At 43.3% G+C, this 12,337-nt stretch overlaps 1 protein-coding gene across 1 annotated transcript in view; it reads right to left on the bottom strand.

Moving 5' to 3' along the window:
- LOC138665695 (hexokinase HKDC1-like) overlaps window positions 1–12,337 on the bottom strand; it is a 101,091-nt gene that overhangs the window by 53,694 nt on the left and 35,060 nt on the right. Inside the window, exons 8-12 of the mRNA XM_069753411.1 lie at window positions 11,394–11,549; window positions 11,055–11,288; window positions 8,067–8,371; window positions 3,443–3,591; window positions 1,929–2,048 (exon numbers count right to left, since the gene is read on the bottom strand). Of these exons, the coding sequence (XP_069609512.1) occupies window positions 1,929–2,048; window positions 3,443–3,591; window positions 8,067–8,371; window positions 11,055–11,288; window positions 11,394–11,549 (964 nt within the window). The remainder of the gene's footprint in view (window positions 1–1,928; window positions 2,049–3,442; window positions 3,592–8,066; window positions 8,372–11,054; window positions 11,289–11,393; window positions 11,550–12,337) is intronic.

Here is a 12,337-nt window from a genome sequence, read left to right as displayed (position 1 = left end):
TATGTTGTTTGTGTACATAAGTAATAACACTATTTCTGGCTATTATTTGACTGATCTCCTGAACTATTAGGCTAGGTTCAGATTGCGTTAGTGCAATCCGTTTAGCGCCTAGCGCTAGCGGATTGCGCTAACGCAATGTGTTTTAAAGAGGTCGCGTTAAACGTCCCCGCTCTCGCAGATCTCCGATCTGTGAGAGCGGGGAACGGACCATGGGCGCGCCTCGGACGCTGCAAGCAGCGTCCTCGGCGCGCCACAAAACACCGGCACATCGCTAGCGCGTGCCGAAAGTGGCACACGCTAGTGATGCGCACCCCCATTGCTGTTAATGGGCGCGCTAACGGACGCGTTGCACGGCATTAATTTCGACGTGCAACGCTGTCCGTTAGCGCGGTCCCATTAACGCAATGGGAACCTAGCCTAAATCAGATGTTTCCCCTGCAGTCTCTACTTTTATTTTCAGTTGTTTCTGAGTTAGTGGGTGGAGACTAGCTGTTAGATTTCCTACACACTAAACATAGACATGAGGTATTCTTGCTCTCCAATGTCTATGCAGCACATGATGAACATTAATAGCACTACTGAGCAGTGTAGCTGTAAATCATGCTCTGGGGTGAGATAAACACTTACTCGATAGTGGCCATATGTGTCACTGCCTCCTCATTTTGCTCCTCCACTTCCCCTCCCAGCAGGGCCGGCGTTGGGGGCAGGAAGACCAGGCAGCTGCCTAGGGCCCCCACTCCTCCAGTGACCCCCAGCTGAGCCAGTGGCGTGCCACTAATAGCGTCACACCACATGGCCGCTGAGGGGCCCGGCGCCACCCCCCATCGCTGATTCAACTTATCGGCATCATAGATGCCGATACAGTTGAAAGCATTGATGGAGGAGAGAACGTCAGCTGGCGCTCCCTCTCCCATCACTCCCCCTGCCTGTGACTCAGCAGATGAGCAATTACGTCTCTTCATCATGCTCCACGCTGTGCCATTAGTGTGGAGCAGCAGAGCCTGGAGCAGCAGAGCCTGAAGCAGCACGTGGAACAAGGAGGAGGGGTGAGTATTGTGCAAGTGTGTGTATGCACTATACTGTGTGTTGTGGGAGCTGCGCTATACTGTGCGTTGGAGGAGCTGCACTCTACTGTGTGTTGAGGGGAGCTGCACTATACTGTGTGTTGGGGAAAGTTGCACTATACTGTGTGTTGGAGGAGCTGCACTCTACTGTGTGTTGGGGGGAGCTGCACTATACTGTGTGTTGGGGAAGTTGCACTATACTGTGTGTTGGGGGAAGCTGCACTATACTGTGTGTTGGGGTGCTGCACTATACTGTGTGTTGGGGGAACTGCACTATATTATGTGTTGGGGAGCTGCACTATACTGTGTGTTGGGGAGCTGCACTATACTGTGTGTTGGGGGAGATGCACTATACTGTGTGTTGGGTAGCTGCACTGTACTGTGTGTTGGGTAACTGCACTATACTGTGTGTTGGGGGAGCTGCATTATACTGTGTGTTGGGGGGAGCTGCACAATGGCTGTCAACGGCATCCATTGCACGCTGCACTGTAGAAGTCTGAGACACTTCCATTGCTCCAGAGTGGTCTACTAGAGCAGAGAATGAGCATGACTCTGCACACTAAGCATTGCTGACACAGCAGCAAAATTCAATAATCAAGTGATTGTTATTGAGTAGTTGGTGCAAAAAACACCTGCAGAAAGCATGCAGACAAAAAAAAGGAAAAAGCAGCCTATATAATACATGTGAACAAGGCCTAAAAAGGAGGTATTTCCCAGGTAAGTGATTATGCATTTATTGTGAGGTGAATGGTTGATTAAACTGTACAAACACTCAATTATATTATTTTGTTGTCTACTCCATCTTCTTTATTGCTGTCACAGACAACTAATACAGCATGTAAGATAGAACCAAGATATACATACCTTGTCAATGCGATCTTGCTGACATGGAAAGGAAAATGTAAATCCAAGGGGCAGTGGGGCCCCTTTAATTCCCATGTAATCTAGGAATTCTGCGATACATTCCACAATGTGGTCAAACAGCTAGAAAACAAGAAGAGGAGCTGCAGTTAATGGAGTAAGGGGATGTTTAATCGCAGAGTTATTGCTGCAGCCAAAACCTGCTTTCTTGGCAGTAAAAAGGCTTCATTGTGGTGATTTTACAGCATTTTTTGCTGTGTTTTTGTCTCTTTTTTCCAGCATTGTTTTCGGTGTGTATTACATGTGCGCTATGTCTACAGTACATGTTTAATAAAGTTAGTTTTATTCACCAAAAACACTGAAAAAACATTTGTTGCGTTTTTGCAGCATCTTTTCACTCTCAATTGCTTTCTATGGATGGAAAAAAAACTGCAAAAATGCTGACATGCTGCAAAATAAAAAAAAATGCTGCAGTTTTCTTTTGTTGGTACTTTAAAACACAGATTTTAATTTGCATAAGAAACGGTGCAAGAATGTGGCATGTGAACAAATTTTAAGATATCTGTTACCTTTGGGGCTGGCGGGATTATAGTATTTTTTTTTTACATTCAGTACAATATTTACAGACACTGTATAATTGTTATTTGGGCACTACATGGTACAATTAGGGGTAGATAATCAATAGATGATTCTGTGCAGGGTTTCAAACAAATTAAGGTGATTAATTACAAATGTAATACAGTTGTGCTCAAAAGTTTACCTATCCCGGCAGAACCTCATCCACAACTACCACAAAAGATTTCAAGCTGTCATTGATGTTAGAGGGGGCAATAAATGGTATTAAAAAATGGGGTATGTGAACTTTTGATCAGTGCCATTTGGATGTTTTGGGTTGGCATTACGATTTAAAGAGAGAAAACACAGTATTTTGACAACAAATGACTTCACCCAAGCACTAACCATGAGTGGAAAAAAAGTTTTGGTGTTATCATTCATATTTTAATTGTAAAGTGCTGCGGTATATGTTGGCACTATATAAATAAAAATTATTATTATTAATTATTATATGCTCTGAATAAAAGGCCAAGAAAGCAAAACATCTGCCGGGATATGTAAACTTTTGAGCACAACTGTATACCAAAATAAAGCAAACAGCCAATCAGTGGCCTCAGAAGTCACATGGGAGCTATGATACAGTAACATGTCAGGTGACCACTGAGACCACGGACTGTCTGTGGTGATCCCATACCGGCCTCTTATAAACAATGGCCACAGGAGCTACTGCCTGGATCAGCGCAGGAATAGAGAAGTATTGTTATTTTTAAAGGTCTTTTATCTTGTGCATATATATGCAAATCTTTTTAACATTAAAACCTAACACTACACAGAATATAAAAAGAATTTTGTCACCGCCAATATGGCATCACATGTTTAGGGCAGTTTTTTTTTCCGATGTAATTATGGCACAGAATGATAGTACACCTTACATGCTATTTAATAGCTACTAGTACTCTTACCTCTTCCCCAGTGCCTTGCATTATTTCTAGTGGTATTGCAAAGATCTTATTATACATCCTTACATAACGTCTTCTTCCACTCCTGATTTTAACTAGCAACACACGGAAGTTTGTTCCCCCGAGGTCCAGAGCTAGAAAATTTCCATTTTCTAGGATACAAATTGGAAATATTACATTAAATCAATTTATACATTTGTACTTTTCCCAACCAGTACCCAAGAGTCCATAGCTCATCTCCCAGAAACTGAATTGTCACGGGGGATACCATGGCAGAGAGAGGCAGGAAGATCACGGTGTCTGGTTTCACGAACTCCTGCACTACTATAAGTACTTCACCATGGTATTAAACAGTGCAGGTTATTTATTTGCTGGCAGTGTAAGGGTTAACCTGTTCAGTTGAAGCTCATGGAGCTTTCCTACCTGGATTGTCTCAGCTGTTCAGTGTTGGCCACTCCCCTCTGCTGTATGCAGTTGAAACCAGAAGTTTACATACACTATATAAAAAGACACATATGCATGTTTTTCTCAGTATCTGATATGAAATCAGAATAAACCTTTCCCATTTTAGGTCAGTTAGGATTACCATAATTATTAATATTTGCTAAATGCCAGAATAATGAGAGAGAGAGAATGTTTTAAGGCATTTTTCATTACTTACTGCAAAGTCAAAAGTTTGCATACACTAAGATTACTATGCCTTTAAACAATTCTTGACTGCCCATATGATGATGTCATGTGTTTGGATGCTTCTGCTAGGTTTTTTGGCAACATCTAAGTTAGAGACAGGCCTGTGGATGCATTTTAATGCACACCCGAAACACACTGCTTCTTTGTGTTGCACCAGGAAGTTAAAGCTTGGGCGAAAATGGGTCTTCCAAATGGACACTGCCCCGAATCATACTGCCAAAATGGTAACAAAGTGGCAATTGTACCAAATACTAATGAAATGTATGTAAACTTTTGAATTGCAGTAAGTAATAAAAATGCCTTAAAACATTCTCTCTCATTATTCCGGCATTTGGCAAATATTAATAATTATGGTAATCCTAATTTACCTAAAACAGGATAGGTTTAATCTGATTTCATGTCAAAGTTTGAGAAAAACATGCATAAGTGTCTTTTTATATAGTATATATACACTTCTGATTTCGACTGTATACTCGCTTCTGGCACTTAGTGATTTCCAGTGTTAGTTCTTACTGCCTGGTTTGGAGTTGGAAGTGTAGTTCATGGTTGGAGTTGGCGTTTGGTGATTTATTGCTTGGAGTTTTGTTTGTGTGAACATCCTCTGTGTTCCACTCTGTTGTTTGATGAATGTATTTTCTATTACTGTTTTTTTCATTTATCTCTGTCCGTCTTTCCTTGTTTGTCTGGTTAGTGCTATTCTATACACTTTTACTTCCCAACTCCCTGGGTGGGGGGACAGGACAGGTAAGTGATGATATGGGAGTATAGCAAGGCATGTGAACCCGGCGTATCAACCTTTAGGAGTAATCCAGGAGACAGGGATAGAAAGGGCGCTCCTAGTTCTAGGGACCTAGCTAGCACCCACAGTCCCAAGGCACTGCGTGACATGAATTCTATAACTGTTTGATAGGTAAGAGCATTTTTTGTTATATCGACCATGCAATATCCTGCTTCTTGGTGAAATTCTGCTGCCTGCAACTGCTAGAAGGGGGCGCTTTCTGCATACAGATTTATACGCCTCTCACGATGCTCAATAGGTGCTGTATAAATCTGTACACACTGCAAAGTGACAGATTCAAGCAAACAGAATTCTGGTTGTTGAAAAGAATGCATGGATTTTGGAAAATAGAATACATCTTAAAAGTATTAAAAAACCTAGCTTGTGCTGTAAGGAGCCTTTGACCCTTATTGCCCATAGGCCTAGGTGACTCCCAGGCTGCTCCTGGGTTGTTGTTTTTTATAATTACTAAAACATAAGCAGTCTTGGACTTGAGGTAAGGTAATTTCATATGTACATATTTATGATGTAATGCATTGGAAAGCAGGAAAAAATTTCCAAGTGTGTTGAAACTACAAAAAAGTGCAATTCTACAATTGTTTTTTTTGTTTGTTTTTTTTTACCAACCATGTTCACCATATCGTAAAACGTGTCTGGCAATATGATTCTCCAGGTCAGTACTCTTGCGCAGATACCAAACATGTATAGTTTTTTTTAAGTAGTAAAAACAAAAATTCTGAAATTTGTAAGAAAAAAATTAAGCTTGTGCAGCCATTTCCCTAGACCCATAACGTTTAAATTTTTCGAGATCTGGGACTGGGTGAGGGCTTATTTTTTGTGCCCTCAGGTGACGTTCAATTGATACCATTTTAGGAAGATATGATGTTTTAATTGCCTCTTATTGTGCTTTATTGCAATGTTGCAGTGGTAAAAAAAAAAAACATAATTCTGGCAATCTTCATTTGGTTTACTGATCAGATTAATTTATTTTATATTTTGACAGATCAGACATTTCTGAACACAGCGATACCCTATATAACTCGTGTATAAGCCGAGATTTTCAGCACATTTTTTTGTGCTGAAAACGCCCCCTCGGCTTATACCCGAGTCAGACATCAATACTCACCCTCCGTCGCTGGATCTCCATCCCTGCATCTCCGTTGTCTGGGAGCCGGCAGCTTCTTCCTGCGCAGAGCGGTCACGTGGGACCGCTCATTAAGGTAATGAATATGTACGCGTCTCCACTCCCATAGGCATGGAGCGCATATTCATTACCTTAATGAGCGGTACCATGTGACCGCTCTGCACAGGAAGAAGCTGCCGGTCCCGGGGACAACAGAGAAGCAGGGAAGTGCAGAGACCGCGCCAGGAGGGCATGAGTATGACCGGGAGGGCAGGGGAGCCGAGCCATGCCATGCATACAAGGTGGAGGACGGGGGAGCCACGCATACATGGAGGAATAGAGGGAACCATGCATACACGGGGGAGTACGGGGGAGCCATGCATACACAAGGGAGTACGGGGATCCATGCATACACGGGGAGTACGGGGGAGCCATGCATACACAAAGGAGTACGGCGAGCCATGCATACACAGGGGAGTACGGGGGAGCCATGCATACACCAGGAGTATGGGGGAGCCATGCATACACGAGTACGGGAGAGCCATGCATACACGGGGGAGTACGGGGGAGCCATGCATACACGGGGGAGTACGGGGGAGCCATGCATCCACGGGGGAGTACAGGGGAGCCATGCATCCACGGGGGAGTACGGGGGAGCCATGCATACACGGGGGAGCCATGCATATACGGGGGAGTACAGGGGAGCCATGCATACACAGGGAAACCATGCATACACAGGGGAGCCATGCATACACAGGGGAGCCATGCATACACGGGGGAGCCATGCATACACGGGGGAGCCATGCATACAAGGGGGAGGACGCCGAGCCATGCATACAACAGAGGGAGCCACACATAGCAGGACAGAGATGAGGGGACAATGCATACCCGGCTTATACTCGAGTCAATAAGCTTACCCAGTTTTCCGTGGACCGGCTTTCAGAGGAGAATCGTAATGACAGACATGTTGGTCATCAGCAGACCCCCGTCTGTCATGGCAACCCCTCAGCTCTTCTCAATCACGGGACAGGGGCGTTGATCAGCGGAATGAATGAAGCACTTCCGGCCAAGTGCTTGTTAAATCCCTCTGTCTGTGATTGACAGTAGCATTTAGCTGGTTAACAGCTGCAGGCAGATCACTGCTCCACCTGCGGCTGTTAAAGAGGTTGTCCACTACTAGGACAACCCCTTCTTGATCTAAATGTTTGCCCTGAGAAAATAAAACAGCCTATATTCACCTACCTGTTCCAGCGGTGTCAGCAGTTGTGTTACCGGGGCTCCTGTGCAGTTGTTATGACACGTGATCCCTGTGCCGAATCAGCGCTGGCGTCACTGTATCTGACTTTGTATGGATTGAACATGAAGAGGAATTGAAAGATTAGCTGCAGCCTGGACTTTCGCTTCATTTTCAATTTGTACGAAGGGGGGAGAGTGACGTCAGAGCAGAATTGGCGCCTAGTTCACATGTCATATAACAACTGCACGGGAGCCCTGGGAACACGAGTGATGACACCGCTGGAATGGCACCTGCACGAGTATAGCTTTTTTATTTAATCGAGGCCAACCATTTAGATCAGTCATCATGTGCGGGGAAAGATGTGTGCTCAGCGTGTGAGCCCACATCAAAGGCAGGGACACGACATTGGATGTAAATAGACATCAAAGGTCAAGAAGGGGTTAATGATATGTGACTTTTACCTAACCTCACTTCTTTTTTTTTTTGCGCATCTCATTCCAGTCTCTGCCTGAAGAAAAGTTTCTGGCAGAACTTTTAATTTGGTGCACTCTCAGTGAAACTTTTTAAAGGATTTACGATTTTTTGCACTAAAAAGTCAGTAAAAATTGGTAAATACAACAATAAGGAGCATTTTTGATTTTGAGACAAATTATTTAGCCACGTGCACAATTTTGAAAATATGGCACAAAAAAAGCAAATATGCTAAGGCAAAAAAAAGAAAAGTGTCTAAAAAAAAAAAAAAGATGAATCGGGGCCAAAGAGTCTTGTTAATAATAAAAGAATAAACTATAGCAATTACCTGTACCATCCGGGGTTCCATAAACATAAGTCGGTAACATTTTCACAGTTGCAGAGTCATGTGTTTCTTTCTTAAGTCCATATTTTAACTCTGCAATCATCCTTAATTTAATTTCCACAAGTTTCTCGTCTGATATCTGCAGCTGCTCTAGAACCTCATCAATCTGTTTGCGTTGTGAGAGCAACCTACAGGCCACTGCTGTTACCATAGCTGCTCCTTTACCGCTGCCGCTCTCGGAGAGAAGGAAGCGCACGTCACAGTTAGGAAGCAGTCGCCTTACAACCTTGTGTAATCGTTTAGCATACCTGGAAAATAAATGATTTGGGGGTTATTCTACATAGTTTGCTCTTATTGTGTATATAGATCTCCAGTGACATTTGAATAAAATGTGCATGACTCGCTTATATATTTTTTAAAATATTAATTTTAAAGGTTTAGTGTGTCCCTTTAAGAAAGATCAAAAGTTTTGTTGTCACATCTTATATTTTTCTATTATTACATTATTTTTTCTAACAAGCACCAGGAATAATTTGGAGAATTTTTCTGATATCTTTGATTAGGATATGCTGCTCTATAACTGAACACTAAAGGCTCCCATATGCATTAACTCAAAGTCTGCCACACTTGCGAATTTTGGCGAGACTGGCTAACTATCTGATGAGTATGGGAGAAATGGGAAATATAATTTTCCGTTAAGCAAGTATTTGACCAACAGATATTTCTTGTGAATAAATTCATGTAAAGATGATGGAAATGGACAAATCCAATCATAACAAATGTCTGTCGGTGAAATGAAACAATGCGCTATCGCTTTAGACAACCATATTGGACTCTCAAATGAAGTAGCGTCGAAGCACGTGTCGGGGTCTAAGGTGGAGGCTGACGTGATGGCACATTCTATTTTTATTTTTGAGTATGTCTGACCATAATGCATCTATCTCATTACTATTGATTTAATTTTCTGTATTACATTGCACTATTTGTGTGCATTATTATATACCAAATTTCTATAGATTTAACTTTCAGAATTGCATTGTAATTAACTTTGTGCATATACTTATGTTCATATACATACCTGTTATCATAATTCTTTGGTAGTATTCGGTCATCTGCTGGCTACCCCTTGCATTCTCTTCTTCTCTTCATTATTGTGCGTCTTATTGGCCTCCCTTTACTTTCATTGCTTATTGATTTTAATTATTATCTTTTAATTTTTATTTTTATTGTATAGTTGTGTACCTCAATAAAATATTTATTGTTTATAGACATTTGAATGATTTTTTTATTATTATGGAGTAACACTTATTATATCTTTGAAGAAACATTGCAGAAGTGTGTTTCCTTCTTGGCCCAGTATAATTAGAAATGTATGGCAAGGCTCAACAAATGTAAGGAACAAATATGTATGGCTGGGTGTCACGGGGTTAAGGTACCTTCACACATAACGATATTGTTAACGATATCGTTGCTATTTGTGACGTAGCAACGATATCGTTAATGAAATCGTTATGTGTGACAGCGACCAACGATCAGGCCCCTGCTGGGAGATCGTTGGTCGCTGAATAAAGTCCAGAACTTTATTTCGTCGCTGGACTCCCTGGAGACATCGCTGGATCGGCGTGTGTGACACCGATCCAGCGATGTCTTCACTGGTAACCAGGGTAAACATCGGGTAACTAAGCGCAGGGCCGCGCTTAGTAACCCGATGTTTACCCTGGTTACCATGCTAAAAGTAAAAAAAAACAAACACTAGATACTTACCTAACGCTGTCTGTCCTCCAGCGCTGTGCTCTGCACTCCTCCTGTACTGGCTGTGAGCCGGAAAGCAGAGCGGTGACGTCACCGCTCTGCTTTCCGGCTCCCAGACAGTACAGGAGGAGAGCAGAGAAGCAGAGCGCAGCGCTGGAGGACAGACAGCGGTAGGTAAGTATCTAGTGTTTGTTTTTTTTTACTTTTAGGATGGTAACCAGGGTAAATATCGGGTTACTAAGCGCGGCCCTGCGCTTAGTTACCCGATGTTTACCCTGGTTACCGGCATCGTTGGTCGCTGGAGAGCGGTCTGTGTGACAGCTCTCCAGCGACCAAACAGCGACGCTGCAGCGATCCGGATCGTTGTCGGTATCGCTGCAGCGTCGCTAAATGTGAAGGGGCCTTTACTGCAACAGAGAGGAGTCAGAAGACTGCAGCGTCTGATTGCTCCTATTCCTGTGCTGAGAAGAAGCACTTCTTCGTTTTAATAGTATTTATTTCTTTTGACATAACAGGGGTTAATCAGCCATGTTGGGAGCTCTGAGCTCTCAGCTGAGTTCAGTTAACCACTCCTATTCCCTTTATAATCTAGGTCCTGATTCAAATCCATGTCAGAGCTAGCATTTGCTGCATGGCGTAGGAGGAGAGGTGTTCATATGAGGAGTTTTGGAGGAGTTATCTGTGACTGTTGCGTGGTTTGTAAGTGTGATAATTCCCTTCCCTCCTCTACTTTGTTTTTTTTCCGCATCCTCCACTCCCAGGTGCATTCCTCTGTTGTATGTGAGTGAATATTTGTATGGCTGATGTTTTCAGTTTACCCTTGTTTGTGTAGCCTTGTTTATCGGGTTGGTGTACTACAGTGCACAGTAGTGCTCCTCTTCCCTGGGTGGGGGAAGACAACAGACGGAGGGCTAACTCAAGAGATTAGGCAAGGGTGGCAGCCCCAGCATCTTCACCTTCAGAAGAATCCTGGGGAACAGGGCGAGCTAGGGCACTAACTAGTGTTAGGGACAGGGAAGGAGCCCCTGGTCCCAGGCCACGCGACAGCTGAGTCATGACACTGGGTGTTTAAAGCAATTCTTCACCAGATGGTCATTGGTTCAACCATTAACCTTGTGCTACCTAATGTGTATGGCCGCCTTGCAATCGTTAATGACCCAGAATGGGCAAGATGGTGAAAATGTTACTATATTTTTATTATTTTATATATATCAAATTATTCCATATATGATTACTTACTGGGGATGTGTTCTATAAACTGTGCCATCCATTCCAACAGTTGTTCTCATTCTATCCAACTTCTTGTTCTTACGAAGTCTTGTCAAGATGGCGGCAAGAGCAGCAGCACACAAGTTGGCTGATCGGAATGATACTATAGTGGCGACATGCTGAACTGCAATGCAGTCATCCTCTGATATTTCCAGGCCAAGGTCCAGTAGTATTTGTCTAGTGTTAGCTAGACCTTCATTATATCTGCATGAGGAAACCAAATACACATGTTTAAGCAGGAATTGCTAGACCTCTATACTGTGCTATTTCTCTATAAGTAGCAAATGCATATTATGAAGCAGTCCTTACTTTTCCATGGCAGCCACATGACTTGTTTCGATCTTTCCCTTGGTACGGAGAGCAGTAGAGACCTTGCCACCGAAAAGTAGACCTTTTTTTGCCATCTTTAGCAGAATGAGTCTGACGAGTTCTCCCATGTACAAACCACTGATCATTTTCTCGAATCTATCATAAAACAAGACACAATTGCAATTTTTTTAAATAAAACAAATTTAAAAAATTACAGAAATGAAAGTGTAAAGGTACCTTCACACATAACGATATTGTTAACGATATCGTTGCTATTTGTGACGTAGCAACGATATCGTTAATGAAATCGTTATGTGTGACAGCGACCAACGATCAGGCCCCTGCTGGGAGATCGTTGGTCGCTGAATAAAGTCCAGAACTTTATTTCGTCGCTGGACTCCCTGGAGACATCGCTGGATCGGCGTGTGTGACACCGATCCAGCGATGTCTTCACTGGTAACCAGGGTAAACATCGGGTAACTAAGCGCAGGGCCGCGCTTAGTAACCCGATGTTTACCCTGGTTACCATGCTAAAAGTAAAAAAAAACAAACACTAGATACTTACCTAACGCTGTCTGTCCTCCAGCGCTGTGCTCTGCACTCCTCCTGTACTGGCTGTGAGCCGGAAAGCAGAGCGGTGACGTCACCGCTCTGCTTTCCGGCTCCCAGACAGTACAGGAGGAGAGCAGAGAAGCAGAGCGCAGCGCTGGAGGACAGACAGCGGTAGGTAAGTATCTAGTGTTTGTTTTTTTTTACTTTTAGGATGGTAACCAGGGTAAATATCGGGTTACTAAGCGCGGCCCTGCGCTTAGTTACCCGATGTTTACCCTGGTTACCGGCATCGTTGGTCGCTGGAGAGCGGTCTGTGTGACAGCTCTCCAGCGACCAAACAGCGACGCTGCAGCGATCCGGATCGTTGTCGGTATCGCTGCAGCGTCGCTAAA

Source organism: Ranitomeya imitator, chromosome 2 (genome assembly GCF_032444005.1).
Source record: "Ranitomeya imitator isolate aRanImi1 chromosome 2, aRanImi1.pri, whole genome shotgun sequence".
Lineage (NCBI taxonomy): Eukaryota > Metazoa > Chordata > Amphibia > Anura > Dendrobatidae > Ranitomeya > Ranitomeya imitator.
The sequence above is the reverse complement of the archived record's forward strand: the minus strand, read 5'-3'. Positions and strand labels throughout refer to the sequence as shown.